At 40.3% G+C, this 21397-nt stretch overlaps 1 protein-coding gene across 3 annotated transcripts in view; it reads left to right on the top strand.

The window, feature by feature from the left end:
* FGD3 (FYVE, RhoGEF and PH domain containing 3) overlaps positions 1 to 21397 on the top strand; it is a 94933-nt gene that overhangs the window by 31035 nt on the left and 42501 nt on the right. For 2 of the 3 annotated variants that reach the window (XM_053988957.1, XM_053988959.1), the window contains 2 exons: positions 16045 to 16215; positions 20523 to 20691. In XM_053988957.1, coding sequence (XP_053844932.1) covers positions 16045 to 16215; positions 20523 to 20691 — 340 coding nt within the window. Of the gene's footprint in view, positions 1 to 13216; positions 13288 to 16044; positions 16216 to 20522; positions 20692 to 21397 lie in introns of those variants that run through there. The other variant, XM_053988958.1, reaches the window with a different exon arrangement.

Raw genomic sequence — 21397 nt, 5'->3', positions numbered from 1 at the left:
AACTTTTATCAGTCATGCAGTGGCATTCAATAGCCCATTATCAGCAGATGTCTCCCCGGAGGGAGGATTGGTTGTGGAAGAGATAAGGAAAAACTGCCCACTTAACAGAAGACAACTGCCATACAGATGGCAAATGAATACATCTTGCCTTGCAATCTGTGACAGAAAGTTCCAACAGGAAACCAAAACCGAACCTTTTCACTTAAGCATGGGATCAGTTGAAGTTTAATTTCCCCTATAAATGTGATATGGCAGTGAAAAACCCTTGCCACAAAAATTGTAGATGTCTGGAGAAACACACTTCACTGAAAAAGCTCAAGGTCTTGACCTCTTTGGTTATAAAAGGAAAACTGCTTTAACTTGGGTTATGTAAATATATGAGTGAATGAGTGGTAAAAATGCCATGGTCTGAGAAGGTGGAAAGATCAAACTGGAGCTATTTTCCTTGTAAAGGTGACTTTGATTTTAAGAGGAGTAAATGGTATCAGTTTTTGAATACTTCTTTCAATACTTCTGATTCCCAGTGAAAATGTATTTTGTTGCAGAACAAGAGCTTTAGATGTATTTTTTTTCCATGCCATTAGGTAATAATAACTGAAATGAAGTGTTTCTGTTTGCTGACCAATTGAGTTGCAGTAAACCATGTCATTCCCAGGGTTCTGCAGAGTGATGACATGTTACAACACCAGCCCTGCTTGCGGTACCACTGTAGAAGATGCCTCCAAGCCCAATTCCTCTTTCTGCTGCCTGTGGTCTTACTGGCTTCCACCCTGACTTTCACACTACTTCCCAATGCATGCGATCAACTCAATCAATTCTGAGTTGGGTCAAAACCTTCTAAGTAACAATAATGTAATGCCTGTGGTTGAAGGAGCAGGGCAGGAAGACTCTTTCAGTAGGAGGATGTTAAGTGTAGTATTAAACCACATCATTAGTCCCACCTGTATCTTGCACCTGTGTAAAATTCGGTCATTTAGCCCAGGATTTAGCATCTCTTTCTGCAATTGGGTGTTTGGTCTGGTTTGTTAAAAGGGAAAACACTGCTATGAGAAGCAGAATGACAGCAGATACAAAACATGGAACGCTAGTGGTGCTCATGTGCTGATCTTACCAGGTATTGAGTTTCCCTTCCAAAGGAGCTGTCCAGTGCTCTTGTGTTTCTTCTGATGAGCCTGGATGGAAAACTATGAAGGGCTTCAGGACTGGGCCCTCAAAGAGTTAAATATACAGAAGTACTAATCAGTGAATATTTAGGTCATGGACTGGGACTGGAGAAAGACAGAACATTACTGACAGCCAGGGGGTTTATGTTGGTAAAGGACTGGGAAATATCTTCTATCTAGTAGTAGCACCAGACTTTGACTTAGTAATTGTAGTTTCTGTTGTGTTTATGTTCTTGGTTGCATTGCTGTTGCTTTGCAAGAGGTGAGGTGTTCAATAAGTCTCTAAATGGGCTTTCTAGAACCATTACTTGTGTCTTTCACCATGTCTGGCAGCACTAGTTGGGGCTGACTTCCTAATAGTTGCAGACATTTTGAAGATACCTTTAATCTTCAGGTAATTTATAGTCTTTTCTGAGGAAATAGTTATAAAATTCAATGTCTTACTGACTTTTTACAGGGCTCTGACCCATAAATCACTTCTCAGTGACGTGAATAGTTCCAATTTGAAAAGTGTGGTATACAGGCTTTGCCCTGTTCTCGAAGGCTTTGATTCCTAAGGGCAGGGCTTTTTAGTCTTATCTGTCTGTAAAATGTCACTGAACATCCATGGTGTGATCTACATAAGAATGATAATGATGAGTTCACAGTGTGTGTAAGTCCCTGGGGAGAGAGGCAACTCCTGCCTGCTGCTCCTGATGCCTAGATGGTGGTGACTCTTAAAAGGCTTGTTTGCATCCTCTTTGAACACCAAAACTGCTTGAAGCCTTTGCCACTTTCAGGTGATTAAACAATCAAATTTAACAATCTGTTAACTTTTTTTTTTCAAATGTCAAAACCCAGTAGTTTTAGTTTAACATTATCATATGTATTTCCAATAGATTGCTGAGTGGATTGGAATTTTATGCTGTTAAATGTTATTACAATTTAGGTTCTTTAGTCAAAGAAGCCAATATACTGTTATGGCTTTTATATAGTTTTTATATTTTTAATTCTGAAAATGTTTTGAAATAAAGCATATCTTATTGTACAGAAAAAGGAGGAACCCTAGTGTATAATATAGTTTAGAATGTGTGATAAATTGAATTTTACTTGACATGAAGAAATTTGTATAGTTTTCATGGCTGAAATGAATTATTTCATGGAACTGTAATCTAACTTTGTAATTCCATCATCAGATGAGGTCTCTAAACTGAAGTATTTGGAGAACATCTCTGGCTGGGCCACTTATTCTGAAAACTGCCTGTGATTTGTGTATGCTATGCACTCTGGCATTCAAATGTTACTTAATGTTTTTAAGTGACAGGTACAGAATTGTAAGATTGCTACAACATGTATTGGGTAGCCGCTTGTAATAAATGCAAAAAGAACTGGAGGTTGACACACTTAATGTTTGTTACACTATACCAGTCACATGTTCCTATTATCAAATGTATCTCCTTGTAGAAGATGAATGTAGTAGTCCTCAGTAGAGTGCATGTTGTGCTCTATGCCTTTCTGAACATATATCTGTAGCAGGGGACATTGCCTTTTTGTGCATCTGAGAATTCCACACTGGCTGCTCTGAGGAGAGGAAGAGGGATCTGTTCAGTCCAAGAATGTTTTTTTGTAGATATTGGTTGGGAATGCTGTAGGAGTTGTATTCAAGTATCTGGGCAGGAAGAGAAGGTGCACCATGATGAGAAAGAAGAAACACTCTTGGATCTGTGACCAGAAAATTGGAGAGATTACCTAGGATTTTCAACTTGTTTCTAGTTTTATTTTGGTTGTTTTTTCACAAGGCCAGATTGGATGGGGCTCTGACCAACCTAGTCTAGTGGAAGGTGTCCTTGCCCATGGTAGAAGTTGGAACAAGATGGTCTTCAAGGTCCCCTCCAACCTAAACCATTCTGTGATTCTGTAACTCTGCAGGAAGCAAAATACCCGATTCTTCCTGACCATTAGTGCAAATGGGCTTTTCAGTTAAAAACCATCTTGAAGCAATTATTTTGCTTGACAGGTCTGATTTTTCCTTTGCCACAGTACATCACAGAAACTGACCTGCTCCAGTCTGAGAACACAGCTTTAGCCAGTGGACACTGGAGCTCAGAGCTGGTCCCTCTGAGTTTGTCTCTATGGAGTGTTTGCAGGAAGCTGAGAAATTAGGCAGGAACACAGAAGAGGGATGGCCCCACAGCACAGTGGTGTGGTACGGAGTGAGGGTGGGGGAACAACAGGGCTGTGTGCTGGTCTGTGCATGACAGGATATGCACAACAGGCTGTGCACTTGGCCTAACTTAGAAATTGTCAGAGCTGCAGCCATCCTGTTTGGCTTCTCTGAGGAGAGCTGTCTCTCCTGAGCAGTGCAGGTGGAGAGACGTGGCTGATGCAGACTTTGCATATATTTATGAATGCCAGATTTGGATATGGAGGGATGATACTTGAGCTCTAAGCATCTCTGAGTTAGCCTCAGTTTATTTGTGAGCTAGGATAACATGGCTTCAGGTGCCTTTTGAGCAGAAACTTTGTGTGGTGACACTCATCACAGTGTTTTGAGGGGTCTGCCCATCATATGCAGAAGCTGACCCAAGTGCCACAGGAGAGTGTGGCTAAGGACTGTGCGGCCAGTCATTGTCATGATCAATGACAGTCAATGAGTTGGTGTGCATCAATCATTCCCAGAATGGAGCGGGGTGGCTGGAGCATAATCAGACCTTATTGCAGTTCGTGTATGCATGTGTTTGGTGGTTTTTGTTTTTCTTTTTTAGAAGGCCTATGGTGGGCTCAGTGGTGTTTGCTGACACCAGCATGCCGTCAAAGGAAGCAGGAAGTGTCATAGGCAATTTGGAAATGTATTCATGTTACTGTTTTGTTCTTTATTGATGGGTGCCAACTCAGATCCTCACTTTACATGTAAAGATACTGCTCTGAAGATACTGCTCTTGTTCCTCTCCTTGTGAAGTCGGCAGCAGTTAAAGCTCTCTGAAGCCAATATGCCATAATAGATCTGAAAAAACTCCAACCAAACAAAAATTATTTATCCACAACCCATTTTAATCAACTGATAGAATGATGTTATTACTATATTACACTTTCACTGTCAATTATTATAAGAGCTCAAGATTGTAAATTCATTACAAGAGTCATTTATTATCTGAAATAATCTTGTAATGATCTTTTATTTTACTGTTTTCCTTCTGTGGTGAAAATTCTTTGCATTTTTCTTAATAGCATTTAAATTTCTGTAATGACTTTTATTTTTAAATCCCTCCAGTCATCCTTTCTTAATAATGGAGCTTTGCCAAAAAGCATACATTATATGCATGGAGATTGCTCCAATAATTAAAGAATAATATGGAACAATGATGCAGAAATTATATAGAAACCAGTAATTATTGAAACAGTGACTGTCATGCAGTATGTGCTGTTTTATGCAATATAATTTTAAACACAAATATTCAGATATACTGTGCAAGTGACATAGTTTATAATTATCCATGTTAGCTATACATATATATTGGAAAATGCTAGTTGCTTGTTATATTTTATGTAATGATAGACCACACTCTAAATTAACTTCAGAATTGAAAGCTATCACCTAAGCAAGACAGAATGTGTACTCTTTTCACAATAATAATTTGAATGCATATTTTGGGTTAATGATCTGATTCTGAAATTGTTGCCTGTTTCTGTCCAGCTTGAGCTTCCAATTTCTTAAAAGAAATTATTTTTAAATAATTTCTGGCAGAGTTGTAATTCAATTTTGAGATGATGTGTGTTGCTTTTTCTTTAGAATGAAGATTTAGCAGTCATTCACTAGGATTTCATTTTTTGTGATTTATAACTGATGTCCCAAATGATAACTTGGGTTCTTGAAAAATGTCCTTGGTTTTTACATTGTAGTGGCTATAGATTGGATGGAAGTGCAATTATAGATAACTGGAGAGATGAAATACCTGCTATAGATATAATTAATTAACTGAAATTTTGTTGGGAAAACTAATGCTAATTTCTTTTACTTCAGTTTTTCTCTGTACTCTATATTATAGGCCTTTGATCTGGTGTTAACTTTCTTTGGAGTTTGTCAGGCTGAAATAAAGGCTACTTTATCCTATCCTGTAATTGGGAACCAAAATACTGGAGCTGGTTCAGCGGTTTTCGGTCTCTTCCACTCTATTTATCTCTGCATTGTTCCCATGGACACCTTTAACCTTTCGCAGGTTCTTTTTCTTGCTTTCACTTTGGATCTTAGAGACTGTGGATCACAGAGTGAGGAAGCATTGATCTAAGCTAAGGAGATGGTCTTGCAAGTGAAAGAATGCTCTTTGCTCTTGTTTCCTCCACCTGCAATGTACAGAATATGTTTGTGTGTTCCCCACAGAGCTGGAAGAGACGTGGAGTTTGACCTCAGGAGCAGCTCTGGGATAACCTAGGTGGGTAGGTCTCTGGAGGAGCAGGGTGCAGAGCCGGAGGCTGCAGAGAAGGGTAAAGATTCGCTAGTCAGCTGAGAAACTAGTGCAGTGTAGTGTGGACCTTTGGTCAACATCATAGGCTACTTCAAGTCTCCAAACAGTAGAGACTCACAGTGGCTAGATCCCTCCAAGGCTTTTCTTGTGCTGGATTTGCAGTCATTGTGTGGGATTGCTTTTTTGGAAGTATAGATATGAGAAAGAGGCACGGGACTAGGGCTGCTTTTGCTGTTAGCCTCTCAGTGCTGTCCAGGCTCTTAAAGGCTCTTCCAAACTGCAACTGTGCTTTTGTGAGCCCACATAGCACTCAGTCATACAGTCTGCGGCAGAGGCACCACAGTGACCTGTTTGCTTCTCATTGCTGCCCATGTTCAGCTCATCAGTCAAAAATGTTTTTTTCTCTGTCCTTTTCTCAGTAAAGGACTTACTTTTGAGAACAGTATTTATTGATAATTTCATTGTTATTTTGTTACATTTGTTTTAAAAGGGACAAAAATATTATTACAGATGTCATATTGTAATATGTGTGATTGAGCTAGTCAAACCAGGTCCTGAGCAGCCTACTCTGTGTGACCCTGCTTTGAGCAGAGGGGATGGACTGGGTGATCTCAAGTCCCTTCCAGCCTCAAAGAATCTGTGGCTTGGCCACTTTCTATCAAAGCTTTCAACTTCAAGTAGGGTGTTACTGAGCCACACTGAGAGCTGAAATATATCTTCTTTCAATGATTATTGTGAAATTGTTCTGGATTTTGAAATATGCAGTTCTTCTGTCAAAATAGTGTAAAAATACTCCCTGTGCATTTCAATAATGAAGTTGTATTTTCTTAATTTCTGCAGTGTGAAGTGACAGCACTTTGTGATCACACAGAAAAGCTAGTCCTGCTCTGCAAAGCTCACTTCTGTAGCAAAGAACCTGAGCTCAGTTTTCAGCTTCTTTTTATTTACCTACTTTTATTTAGTACCTAAATAGACTATTAAATCAGCAAAGGCTAATTATCGGTTTACTAAAACTAATGAAACAATTCAGATTATAAAGAGAAAGCCAGTTGGTGGGACACTGTTGGAGATGAATTATATTGTCATTAAATCTTAAGTAGAAGGTAATTTTTACTCATCTTGCTGGTTAAATAAGATATTGCACATTGCAATGTGTAGCATTAAGAGGATGCACAGGCACATCAGCTGAGCAGAGAGAGATCCTTGCATGCTGCTTTTGTCATTAGGAATAATAATTTAATAAGCTTTTAGTAAGAGAAGAAACGAAGCACATGAAGCATTTTTTGACATGATTTTGAATGAAGGCTGAAATTTGCTCATAGGACTTGAGTGAGCTGTTTTTCATCATTTTGTCTTTTAAATCACTGGAAGGTGGGCAGTGTAATGCTTTTCTCCGTTCAGAGAACAGAGAAACTCTTCCCGCAACTCACCAGTTCTGGAAATTGGAGATCTGCCATCTTTCTCTTTGTTCCTGGGAGAGAATCCCAAAGACAGTAAATCATGCAGCTGCAGGTAACCTGAAAGGAGCAAACTGAGATGGCTTTGGCTGCAGTAATTTGTTTGTAGAATAAATCTCTTTAGGTTTTCACAGTAATGGATTGCTCTGGTGTTGCAATTCCTCTGTTAAAGTAGTACAGATGTGAAGTTGTAGGTATATTATTAGGCTGAAATAGTTCTCTGATTTGCAAAATCAGTGTAATTATTAATTAGGACTCTTTAATCATAATGGAAAACCTTTTACTTGTCAGGGGAAGAAGAAAAAAGCAAACTCTGTGCTCATCTAAGAGGAAAGTCTCAGCAATGCTGAATAAAGATTCTGCCTGCATCCCTTCATCAGGATCCAGTATGTGCATCTTAGAGGAGGGTCATCCAGTGTGGGCATCTTAGAGGTGGTATAGACATGAGTGAGGGCTCTGAGGCTGTCAGGCAAAATGAAATTTTTTTTCATCTTTGAAAATCCGTGGTGAAAATGCATTTATAGTTGCAGCTACACACTGCACTTCATGCTCAGCTGCCTTTGGCTGATCTCTGAGGACACTGTTCCCTTCTGGGAGACCAGGAGTTGTCTGTGGGTAAGCATCCCTGTGTCGTGGAGGAAGCAGCCAGACTAAATCTGGAAACCAGAGCTAAACCAAGTTAATAACCAGAAACATGAGATGCAAAGCGAGTTTGAATGGGGAAGAGGCAGGAGGAGGAAAAGATATGTTGAAATGCTGCTGCTGTGCTGAAAGACCCCACAGTGGTGGTGTGTGGGACTTTTCCTGTAAGTCAGAGAAATGCCCTTGCTTATGCTCACCTGGCTAGAATGAGAACAATAAGGGTAAAATTATGATGAGAAATACTTTGCTAAAACTTCCTTAGAGAGAGTTCTAGCCTGTTTCAAGTGCGTACTTTATTTTTTACTCTGTGCATGTTATCTGCCCAATATTCAGTCCCGAACTCATGAAAAAAATTAGGAAGAAAGGCCCATTATCTTCCATCTTCAATAAATCCTTTTGCAAAAGAGAAAATCAAAGCAAAACATGGTCTTAGGAATTAATGAATTCTGGGTTTCATGTTAGTTATAATGAAATATGTGAATGAAAACCAATTCCCCTTTCCCCTTCTAAATTAGGCACATGCAACAACTTAGGATGGACTTTGATATCTGCACCTTGGCATCTGCACCTTGGCCAATGCAGGAATTAAGTCTTGAAATCTGCTGCTGAAGTTAAACAAGTTGCTTTGCATTTCATCACACAAAAGTAGGACAAGACTTGTATACATCAAATAAATGAGTCTGGCTGCTCATCCCTTCTTGCCTCCATTTCTCTAGTAGAGGAACAGTCCCACGTGATGGCTGAATCTCCTGATGTGTGCAGTGTTCTGGCAGGGCTTTTGTCTCCTTCAATGTCAGGCTGGCTGACACCTACCCCAGGCTCCTTCTCCTTTTCTTTGTCACTCTTTATGCCTCAGACTTTTTTTATGTCATCTAACCTGCTTTTCTTACTAGATGGAAGAGTCTCAGTGGTTTTTCTCTTCTACCTTTGATCTTGTGTCACAGAAAATAACTGTGGTGATTATTTTAGCCTAATTAAACCATGCCATTTGAGGGGAAAAGTCAGCTAAATGCTTCCTCCAGAAGAATGATATTTTCACAGCCTCTTTGTTATACTTTGTTAGATCATAAAAGTTTGTAACTGCCTTCCATTTATGGGGATTTGTTCAGGATCCCCTAATGTCTATTCTCTGTATGTCAATATGAAGAGCAGGCCAAATGTAAATATTGAGAAGACTATAGCTAAATGTAGGAAATTGTTTACCAATGAACAGTCTCCAGCCCTAGACAGAGATATTAAACATGTTTTTTCAAATTGGAAATCTGTTTCCTGTGTGCCTTGTCTATTTCCTGTGTGTGAATGCCACTGGAGGCTTGAAATCATAATGCCAAAGTTTCAGGGACCAGATCTGTAAAGATATGCCCAAATTCTGAGGTGTGATAGAAATGCTAATGCAAAAGTTACTGATGGGCATCTGTGTCCAAGTCAACTGAGAGATAAAACCTAAGGCCAAACTGATACTCTCCAAAGGGATACAAATATAAACAAAATATGAAAGAATAACTTTGGTACAAGTTTGTCATAGAACATCATGGAAAAACTTGAGAGTTGCCACTTAGGTGAGTGTCAGTCTTTTCTCCCAGGTAGCAAGTGACAGGGCAAGATGAAACAGCCTCAAGTTGTGCCAGGGGAGGTTTAGGTTGGATATTAGGGAAAATTTCCTCACTGAAAAGGAGGTCAAGCCCAGCACAGGCTTCAAAGGACAGTGGTGGAGTGTTCAAAAAATGGAAGTGTTCAAAAATGTTCAAAAAAATGTGTGGAGGTGATACCTGGGGGACATGGTTTAGTGATGAATATGCAGGTGATGGGGGGATTGATGGCTCAACCTGGTGCTCTTAGAAATATTTTCCAATCTTAACCATTCTATGATCCTGTGATACTGTGGAGAAGCACACAATGTTGATATTGGTTCAGGACATTATCACACTCAGCAGCACTGCAGACTTAGAAAATACAATAGAAATTACAATTTAGAAATTACAATATTTGTGTTAAACCACATGAACAAATATGACTACTTAAAAAAATCTCCCAAGCCCCCCAAAATCCATCAGTCCTCATCTACTCTCCAGCAGAGTTTAAATTATAATAACTTAGACATTTATTAGCAAAGAAATGTGGAGTTTTCCACTCTAGGGACTTGCATCTGTCTAGTGCTTTGATAACAGTGATGCACAGTGAGGAGCTGCTTCCCCACAGTCCCTCCTTCTCTACAGGAGATGGTCAGGCTGGACTTGTCCCTGGAGTCCCAGCTGGATGAGCCAGGTGCCTTCTTACAGCGAGGTTGCAGTACAACCCTGTCATTTTAGGCTGACTCCCGTGACTGAAGGGAGGCTGGGGCTGGGCAGCAGACTGCATGTCCTCAGTGTCTGTGTGGATGTTAACAGAGGACTCAAAACACAGTCAGTAAAAACACAAGACTTTTTTTTTTTTTTTAACTTTGTACCAATAACCCCAGGAGCTGAAGGTAAGTTCTTGCTAACTGCAGTACCACATCCTGTTTCACACAGGAAAGAAAAATATTTTTGTTTCGGGGCTTCATTGTGCCTGTTGTTAGTCCTGGAGGAGAATATATTCTGTGGTGCTTTTTCTTTCTCATTTTCCTTTTGAGTGAATTTATTCTGTTCTCAGTATGGCTTTTCTGGTTGTTGCTTCCACTCCTCAGGCCCCTTGGAATCCCTAGGGTTGGAAGCTGGCCCTTCTTCCCACTCAGCTGATACGTTTTTCCCCTTCACTTATTTTTTGGACAGAATTTGCTTGGCAGCCTGCTACAAAATAAAAATAAAATAAGAAATACCACTTTTCTTCTTTACTAGGGAAAGATGACTTTCCATACAGGTAGTGGTAGATTCGGATTTTTTTGTCCTGGAAGGGAGTTTAAATTTTCTCTCTTAGCGGCAAGTTGAGTTGATCCTGTATTACATCTCAAGAGATGGTATCATTACCACGATGGTAGAAATGATGGGGCATATTTGACTGGCCTTGAAAGGATCCTTGCTTTGTGGTGTCTCCTTGTTTGTGCTGTCTGTGGGGGATGTAGTAGCCAGCTGCACTCAGAGCAACATAAAACGCCTACAAGTAGAAGTGAGTGCTTCTTGATTTTTTGTCTGTTTTTTTTTTCCTTACCCCAGTGTAAAATTGTATTGTAATGGCTTTCTAGCAGCAGGATTTCTGAGATGTGCTTGTATTTTTGCCTTTTCTTTACCTTGTCATTGGGTAAGTATAAAGATTTTGTCAGGAATTTGGTTTACACATCTGTGTTAAGCAGTGCTGCAATACAGAATTAGGTGTGGAAGCTCCTCATATCTGTCACTCAGAAATCTTCTCCTGACCATTGTAATTATATAAATGTAAAGTAAACACTTAAGAATCACTTTCATAGCCAGTTTTCAGTAGCAGTTTGGCAGCCAATCCACATCTGAGGGAAAGGCCCTATTGCCTAAGCTGCCCCTGTAATGATGGGGAGCCAGAGAGCCTGTACTTGCGACAATGCATTAACCCGGGATGCAACATGTACTGACACTGCATTCCTGCTTCGTGTAGAACTAACAGTGCCAGCAGTGTTTCTAGCTGGACAAATGTGGGTCTGGAGTGTGAAGTTTTTTAATTTACATGCAGGATAGAAAATGAGGACTATGCTGTAGTACCTGGTCTGGGGAGCATTGAATGGGACAAGGAGCGTGCTTTATTGTTGTGAGGAAAGGGCTGATGTAGGTCTGTTGAAAAGCTGATTCTTCAAATGAAAGTATACCAGGTTAAATGAGTAATGAAAATTCTGTAATGGTTTCTTTAAAGCAGTTGTGGAGAAATCCCTTGCTGCAGGATCAAGTGTGAAATGTCCCAGAGGCAGAGGACTGTTGGAAAAGCTTTGCACAGATAGCTGGGTTATGTGCTGTTCTGGATAGGGCAATAAAAACAAGATTGCAATGACAGATACAGAGACTGCACTGAAAAGAGTGTGTAAAAGAGGTTTTTGCTCATTGTATGTAAAAACCTGTTCAAGAAGAACAGAAGTCAGAGCTGAAAACTCCTCAGGAATATGCCTGTTGTGATTCAGATGATGAGGGATGTAAGGTGTGTGCCAGTGCTGGTAAAGCACAGCCTTTATTTGGATTAGCTTGCAGGAATGTACCATAGGAGAATCTAATGAGAATAAAGGTGGGGTATTTTGATGCAGGTTTATGGATGATACAATGACAACGATGTTTAGTAGTGACACTCGAGATGTTATGAAACATCTGTTAGAGAAAGCATTCTCACCTAAGACAGTTAAAATTAGTCAGAACAGGATAAAAGTACACCGAATCCCAAATTCCCAAATAGTAGTGTTATAGGTCTAGGGAAACTATTGGTACTTCTTGTGCTTTATATGCACAAATTTGTTAATTTCAGCAATGGGATTCTTTTGCAAAAAACTCTTTTTTTTGTCTGTATTTCTGTGGTGGTGTGAGATGAACTGAATAGACCAAATTTCTGGCAGCCCTGCTCAGACTAAGCAATTTGTCAGGTTTGTGTTTTTTGTAAGAACTCAAAGCAGCACTCCCTCTGTGGCTCTTCAGAGATGGAGTCTGCCCTGCAATGCAGCATTCGTTCAAAATTTTTAGATTTTGCTTCATCCTTTATCATTTCCCATGGAGATTCTGATGGGAGAGCAGGATAGGGGAAGACACAGCTTTGAGCATTTTCAAGACATTTGATGTAAATCTTTTAGCAAGCTCCATCCCATGCTGGTAGAATTGCATTTATTGTCACTTTTGTGGCCCCTCATTATTGCCACTTTTTGTGGTCCCTCATTTCCCTTCTCAGACTGTGAAGCAAACTGAGTTTGCATGCTGAAAACTCTGGTTTTGTTGGTTTTCATGACATGTTACTGCTGTTACTGATTGTTCTTGCATTAATATTAAACTATATTTAAGCAATAAACTCTATAAAATATGAAGGAGTCCTACAAGAGAGCTGGAGAGGGACTTTTTACAAGGGTATGTAGTGAGAGAACAAGAGGGGATGGCTTCAAACTAAAAGAGCTTAGGTTTAGGTTGGATGTTAGGAAGAAATTCTTCTCTGTGAGGTTGGTGAGGCCCTGGCACAGGTTGCCCAGAGAAGTGCTGGCTGCTCCATCCCTGGAAGTGTCCAAGACCAGGTTGGATAGGACTCTGAGCAACTTGGTCTAGTGGAAGGGGATTGGAACAAGATGGTTTTTGTTTAAGGTGCCTTCCACTCCAAAGCATTCTGAGAATATATGTTTCCATGATCTGACCTTCTCTTTTCTATTTCAGAGGATTCAGGCTTCTAAACCATCCACATCCTTTGTATTGCCATTCAGATGGTTTGAAACTCAAACCCAGCAGTAATCTCCTGTGACTTGTGCTTAGCACAGCCCTCCACAGGCATTTACCACGTTTATATGCTTTGACTCACCAACCGCAGTGGTGGTCGGAAGTGAGCTGGGGGAGGTCAGTTCCTGTGAACATGGCATTTAACCCATGAAATGAAAGCTGCAGCAGGAGCTGTTCTTCCTTCTTTTTAGTTGTCTTACAGCTTAAGCAAGTAAGAAAAAATGTGTGAGTCTCTGCTCAAGCACAAGTAAGTGATATGCCTCTCTTTGGTGGGGAATTGCAGTCCATGCCAGATTCTTGCTTGCTTTGGAACATAATATTTGTTTGATTGCATCTGTTTCTGAAAGCTTATGGTGGTAACTTTGCTATCACTCTTTTTGTTGAATTTGATGTCTTGGAATGCCTGAAAAATGTAAGCTAATTGTCAATGTCAGTGAGCTGGGTTCTATAGCAGGGCTGTACAGCCCCAGCACAAACACTGCCTTTTACCCCTGCTGAGGTCTCTCTCAGCTTGGCCATGGACAGGAGGAAGAGGTTAGCTTTAAGTAGATTTGAGGAAAATGCTGGAGCTAATAAAGCAGCATAAGAGGAAGAATTTATGTGTGAATTTATAAAATAAGGGTCAAAACACCCTACGTTGCAGTACTGTAAATAGCTCATAAGAGGTTTTAGCCTAGACAAAAGGGGTGTCTGCTGGTGCCACACATTTGAAACCAATGAAGGAACCACTAGCTTTTGTTTTCAGTATAAAAGGTGGCTCACAGCAATGAATCCCAGGAGGAAAGAAACAGGAATTGGGGTTTAATTCCTTTTGAAACTTCACCGAATGATACCAACAGGATAGTCCTTTTTTTTTTTGTGGCAGTGGTTAAAGAAGAATGGGGGATGCTTAGGGTAACTGGTACTTTATCCCAAGTCAGCATGGGGTAGCTGGGCTCGGGTTAGGATGTCCAGCTGGGGATCTCCTAGGGATGTGGTGCCTGAGGGTAGGAGAAGCTGTGGCTCTCCTCCTTCAGTGGCTGTGGAGGATTGTGGAAGTGTCTAGCATCTACCAGAAATTCACTGCTTTGCCAGAGCTGAAACCAGTGCTGTGCTTGTGTCATCACACAACAGAGCACGGGTCAGAGGGGGCTTCTCATATTTTCTAGATCTGTGGTAGGTGCAGAGATTTGTCCACTGAGGAACTGGATCACTGAAGCAGTTTTTAGGAACATACAACATTGCTAGATTGCATTCCAGTCACATGCTGGTGAATACCTGCTGAAATATTGGGCTCTGTTTTCTGCGTGCTGCCCTTTTAATTTTCTCGAATTCAGGCTTTTCCCTTGTGCCCTGTTTTAATTTCTGAATGTGTTGAGCTACTGTTCATAAGGAAGAAGTCCTAGTCTTTCCCCTTAAAATCTGGCCTGTGGCAGCACTGCTACTGTCACAGGGAGCTTTTGGTACCCAGAGCCAAGGCATCAGTGTAAATTCTGGCAGTGATGATGTGTTTGCAGTAATCTATTAATCTGCTCTAATAATCTTCTCTGTTTTCACTGCATTTTTCTGTTAAATGAAATTATATTTTAATAGAACTTAATACTTATAATTTCCTGGTTTTAGCTGGAAGGATGTTTTAATAGCTGGTCTCAAATCTGCTGAAAAGAAGATATTTGTAGTAGAAATGCTAATGAACCTTCAACCAGCAGCAACTGGCAGCCATAAATGGGGAATGCAGGATTGTATATTTGGGTGGCAGAGATCATTAAGTAGATTTGTGCCCTCTGAATCTATTTTTTGACTACAAAATCTGCAGTCTGCATTGCATGGCTCAGACTCCAGGGGCTTTATTCAAAAGGTCACATTCTGATTTAATATCATTAATATAAATCCAGGAAAATTTAGTTGATGTGACTGGGAGTGCTTTTCATTTCAGGTTTTTGATCTTAATAGGAATCTGGGTGAAAGTAGGTTGCATTTTTGAAGCTAAAGCCATGTTGTTGAAGACATCACAGGAAGGCAAAGACTTGTTTTTCCCCTTTAGATTAATCCTTTCTATGTGATGCAGACCACCCTCCGCTCTGGTGAGATTCTGGTAAATTCAGCTAGTCCATTTCAAAACAGTAATAGGGAAAGAATGTTTGTCATGTTTTCTTTGCCCCTTTTTAGAGCATTTTTGTCAAATTTCTAAATTAGATGTGCTTTTCATTTCTGAGTACTGCCAGAACCCCATATATTTATATATTCAAATGCAGCAACTTTAAACCACATTCCTTTTTAAATTATTTTTTTAACCTTCTCATGACACCCTAGTAAAGCTGATGTGAGGGTTTTATGTAGCCTTGCCACAATTCCAAAAAAACTCCAAGTCAAATACTGCAGGGTCCGTGATGGTTTGTTTTCCGAGTCTTCACAGAATTGAATCAAGAATGTAAAACAAAAGATCAACAATCCTATTAATCACTTCTTTCTGTCTATTGCCACTGGATTGTATCTTAATGGCATCTTCTACACTGGAGCTTTTGCAGGCATGTTAATCTTTTCTATAAGGAGGAGTAATAAATAGGGATAAGATGCAACTTGAGTGATTAAATCTGAAGAACTGGCACTTGTAGCATTCCCACCACGTGGAACATATTTCTGAATCATCCTAATACAGTTGTATTTTATCAAGTAACAGAACATTATATGCTACAACACTTGTATTTCTGTTTGGAGAAATTATTTTGAAATGGTTTTTAACTTTTATATTTGCTCTTTTATTTTGGGTGTCTGTGGTAAAGAAGTAAATAATTAATTAAAGACAGGATGGCAGAAATTCTGCCTGTCTTATCAGTCAGGCAGTTTAACAGGATAATTAACACTAGTATATTGGTTGTAATAACTTGTGAGTGAATGGCTCACCCCTCTCCTTTCCCCCTTCCCTTCTTCAGGAACTTGGATGAGTGATATACTTCCAGAAATAGCACAAATTTTCTTCAGGATCAATAGAACAAATACTAACTTCTTTCCTTCCTTTCCTCAGGTTGCCCTTGCTCTCCTTTGCAAATCAAGTGTCACACTGACTCCAATCCTGGGTTGGAAGCATGTGGGGAACTGCAGCACATCAGCTCAGCACAATGTCTCCATCAGGCTGGAAGGAAGCCCAAAACCAAAACTGCACTGGCCAAAATGCATCCTCTACAGAAACCCCAAGGTAAGTGTCTTTGTCCTTCTAGAAATTGTACAAGTTTCTATTGCACAGGAAGTATAATATTTTAAAATTATTGTTTCAGTTTGAGTCACAGCAAAACAGTTACTTTTACATTGTAATGTATAGCTGGTATGGTTTTATTATCTTCATTTTCCAATGTTAGATAACCACTTAGAGAAGCCTTCAAGAAGAAACTGATTCAGCAATAACCAATTACTTAACTTGTCACTTTATATTTCTTGTCCTGTTGGTATACCTCATGCAGGTGTGAAGTGTAAGTTGAATTTAACATTGTTTATATTTTTGATCATTTTTTAGGAGTATTTTAGGTAATAATATCTTATTGTTAAAACCTGGTCTGTTTTCCATTTATTGTAAGAGCTACATATGGCAACAGGAATGCCTAAATGGAACAAATGTATTTTGAAAATATGAAGTAGAAGCTAAACCAATCACCTGTGGGTGAACTGCCAGCTAATAGTCAAATAGGTGACAAACCCAAAGTATGATGGAAGATACTGAGCCAGGAAGTAGCGTGTTCCAGCTGGTCTCCAGCTGTTTTTCTAGTCTCCCAGGCTTCTGAATTCTGCAAAAAAGATTGCAGGAAATTTCTTGAAAGAGTAGAAATTGTTTTCATGTTTATTCATCAGTGAAATGACATGGTCTGTCTTTGTAATGCCAGTTTGCCAAGAGTCCTACTCTCACCACCCCATGCTTTGTAGAATTGATTACACTTAGGTTTTTAATGGGTGCTTGCCTCAAGGGAATAGGGGATGCAAAAAGCATGGAGCTTGAGAGGTGTTTGGAACAAAGGAAGCTAAGTCTCAAGAAGATACTAAATTCATAAACCAAAATGTTTAGAAGATATGGGTCCATGTGATAGATGGTCATTGTCATCTGGAAGATATTTTTGTGTTGTACACACCAACCCATTACACTACCCCTTCCCAATTAAAATATCTATACAAAAACAATTCAGCCTTAAATAACAACAAAGAAAGCATTGTATTTTCTGCTTCTGGAAGTAAACCTTAAACATTAAATTAGTATACTACTTCATGCCTGACACATCTCACAAGGTCTGTGTCTTTAAGGAGCTTTCACCCAGATGTCTTGGTAGCCCAAGTTTAATTAGTGATTGTTCTATGAATGTTGTTATTACTGGCAACAAAAAGGAATAGTGAAAGTGTCTGTTCAGTAAGAACTGGAATGAATTCATCTGGTGCAAATACTTTGCTGTTGTATTCGTGGGCATTGATTTCCAGTCACTGAGGATGTAAACTGTTTTTTCTCTGTGTGTATTTCAGAAAGTTGGAGGGGTCCTAGTTAGCTTGATTTGAAGCCATGAGCTGCTGTGTAAAACCTTCAGTAGAAGGAGGAATGAGGAGATACCTTTCCAGCATGTGGCTTCAGTCTTCAGGCAACACCTGAAAGTGCTTTGTAACACTGGTATCTTCCATGTAGCAAACTTCAACTTTATTTAAAGCCAAAGAATCAAGTTTGGGTGGAAAGGAAACTTAGAGGTTGTCTTGTGCCATCCCCTTCTATAGGTAGGGATGCATTCCACTAGACCAGGTTGTTCCAAGCCATGTCCAATGTGGCTTGGACACTTCCAGGGATAGAGAAGTCACAGCTTCTCTGGCCAACCTGTGCCGGGGCCTCACCACCCTCATGGGCAAGAATTAATTCCTAATATGCCATCTAATGCTGCTGTCAGTCAGGAAGCCATTCTGTCCTGTCCTGGTGCTCCAGGCCCTTGTCCAAAGTCTCTCTCCAGTTTTCTTGGAGCCCTTTTAGGCACTGGAAGGGGCTCTAGGCTTTTCCTGGAGCCTTCTCTTCCCCAGGCTGAACACCCTGCCAGTTCTCTCAGCCCATCTCCAGAGCAGAGAGGCTGCAGCCCTTGCAGCACCTCTGTGGCCTCCTCTGGACTGGTTGCAACAGGTCAATGTCATTCTTGTTTTAGGGGCCCCAGAGCTGCAGGTGGGGTCTCATCAGAATGGAGCAGAGGCAGAGAATCTGCATTACCTGCTGCTCATGCTGCAGGTGGGGATGCAGTCCAGGACACGGCGAGGTTCTGGGCTGTCAGCACATGTGCTCAGGTCATGTCAAACATTTGACACCCACACCCCAAAGTGCTTCTCCATGGGGCTAATCTTGATCCCTTCTCCACCCTGACCCAGGTGCACTTGGCCTTGAACCAAGGTGGCCTTGAATATCTGGTGTGGCTGAAATTTTGCTTGCTAAGTAGTCCTCGGTAGGGTGAGTGTCTTTGCCTCCATGCTGAGGTCTCCATTTCTCAATATTACTTCAGTAGGTAAAAATTCAGAATTAACAAAAATGTTCATGTTTTCCTGCTTCCTTTTGGTCCAGTGCAAAGTGTGTTGTCTGAGGTGATTCAGATGAATCCACTAACAGGAAAGACATCAAATATTTACATGGACAGCAGTGAGACCTAGTGTAAATGCTTTGATATTATTGTAAAACCTTTGGGTGTATGATCAGGGCCAGCTTTGAAGGCCTGATGGGGTATGTGGGGTAGGTTCTGACATGTCTGCCTGCTGCACTGTGTACCCTCTGTGGGGATCACAGAGCTTGTCTTTGGCAGATGGGCCAGATGGCTGTATGGATACTTGTTTTTAGGTTGTTTTTTATTTTTGCACGGAAAAACATGGCCAGATGCTCACTGCACTTGAAAACCTAGTGTGCACTTGAAAACCTAGTGAACAAAACACAGATCTTCACCATCCCATTTATATGCAAGAAGATCTTCTTTTCCTGTTTCCCTTTTATTCCTGTGTAAGATAGGGCTTGTAGAGGTCATTTCAGAATCAGACTTCAGCACCTTTATTTTAGGATAGGAATTTCAGATGGTTTTGGAGACTGTGCAAATCAGTCCTCTTATAGGAAGTGTCCTCTTAAAGCTTAGAAAATTTGATTTTATTCTTTCATGCTGAAATAAACTCAGTAATGTAGGAAGTTTAAAATCTGACCTATACTCAGAATACCAAAATGCTTTAACACTTCTTCAACACTGACCTCAGACACTGTCTGGCTATGGACTACTATGACAGCTGCCCATCCACTGGAGCAGGGCAGACATCTGGGCTGCTGTGAATCTTAGAACAGATGCAGAGCCTTCTGCAAGGAAGGGACAATTGGAATTGACTTCTTGGGTGCATATGCCTCTGTTTATCCTCCTAAAACAAGTAACCCTGGAATTACGTTCAGAACAGTTGTTAACTCAAGCCCCATTACAATACTGGTCACATGTCCAAGCTGGATGTTCTGAGTCAGAAATGGTTGAAAGAAACTGTTTTTGAAAATGTTTTTTAATACAGCATGAAGTCAGAATTTCCTCATTTAATATGTCAACTCATTGGATAGTCTAGATTGGAGGCACACTTGGCAGTCCGACTCCATGCAGTGTGTGCTTTGGGAACAATCCCACAGTCAGTTTTCCTGCCTTCCAATGTCAGTTCTTCCTATGGAAGTTGTTTTCCCTATATGAAACCATGACAGCATGGGAGCCTGTTGCCATGAGTTACTGCCTGTGTATTCTAAATCATTTACTCTGCAACCAATGGAAGATCTGAATAATTTTTTAGAATGACATTACATTTTAATGCCATTTTTTAAAAATACTGTATTAAACTTTGTACCTTGGCCTCCTTGTGAATCCTGAAGCGGAATGTGAGTGTTCTTACAATACTTGTTTTATTTATACCAGATGCAACTCAACATAGAACCAAAAGAGGAAGGAAATTCGTGAAGACTACTACACCACAGAAGAGAGGGGGGAGGGAGAATGAGAGGAAGAAAAGCCATTATGTTCAGCCTGTGGCATTTTGGACCAAGCAAACGCAAGACACTGAAATCCATGTTGGGGTTGGGTTTTGAGAGTTTATTTTGGGATGTGGTTCATCCTTCTACCTTTTTTTCCCCAATATAAGCATTCAATGGGATGCCAGAATTTTGAGAAGTCATGGAAGGGGAACCTCATTAGTGTGATTGAGATGGCAAGCAAACTTGCAAACTGAATCGTAAGCTGTGCATCCTGTTTGGTAATGAGGAAACAGTGCAGTGCTGCAAGCGACTCAGTTTGTTAGCATGGCCAGCTGTAGGAACACAAAATTGAAGCCTGTCATTTTTCTTTAGCAGCTTGCTTTGGTGTAAGCAATACTTCATGACTGCACTTGTGCTGCTCATAAAAAATGAGGAAAGAATGCATACCTCTTGGTCTGGATTGTTTCCAGTTTAGGATAAAGAAGATGGAGATTTATCCTCCTGTTTTTTCCCTTCTCTTTCATTAGTACCTCCTAAGCCTGTCCATCTCAAACCTGGGCAGGAAAGAATCCCTCCTGCACCATCTCGGCCTTTGCCAGCTGATCCCAAGTCATCAAGGAGCTTAGCACCTGGAGAGGAAGAAATACCAATATCAGCAGGAGTCAACACGCTCATTGAGAAATTTGAAAGTATTAGGTAAATATGGCTTTGCCAGATCCGCTCTCCTCTCCCTTTTCTGCATTTTAAACTTAGAATATAATAGTAGAAAACATTAACTGTAATGATCCCATGGAAAGTCCTCTTAGGATGTTTTCTACTGGAAGTGCAAAGTTTCACTGAGGACAAAGTATATTTTTAATAAAAGCTGCAAATTTTAGTTTGTAACAGACAGTCATGCTTAAGGAGCTTAAGACCTGCTGAATTTGGTAAGATTCTAACAGAGGCAAGTAGCCCACAGTCTGCTTTCAATAAGTTGGCTTAATGTGGGAATTATGTCATAGGAACTTGATTGTTATGATATGAAATGAGTTTTCTGTCCAAGATACAATAAACATCAGATCTTGCTTCTTGGAGGCAGGGAAGGGTATAGGGTACTGTGAAACAATGTCATGTAGAACAGCAGCTGTTTTAAAACTTTGTAATGAAAGACACTAAATTGGATAAAATATATGTATTTTGCTGTAAAAACAGCTCATTTTACAAACACATGAGAACTTTTCCTGAAGAACAGATCTGCCTGATGGAGCTAAATAATGTTTTTTTTTTCCACAAAGAGGGAGATGGAGACAGGCATCGTACTGTGCCTTGGAGTGTTATCATCTGGGTTAACCTGGTGTCTTTCAAAAAAGGAAAAGTAGTGCCTTCTCATGCTTCAGTACATCCTCTCTGGCAGAAAATACCT

The sequence above is a fragment of the Vidua macroura genome, chromosome 13 (genome assembly GCF_024509145.1).
Source record: "Vidua macroura isolate BioBank_ID:100142 chromosome 13, ASM2450914v1, whole genome shotgun sequence".
In the NCBI taxonomy this organism is placed as follows: domain Eukaryota; kingdom Metazoa; phylum Chordata; class Aves; order Passeriformes; family Viduidae; genus Vidua; species Vidua macroura.
Note: the sequence above shows the minus strand (reverse complement) of the source record. Positions and strands in the feature narration are given on the sequence as shown.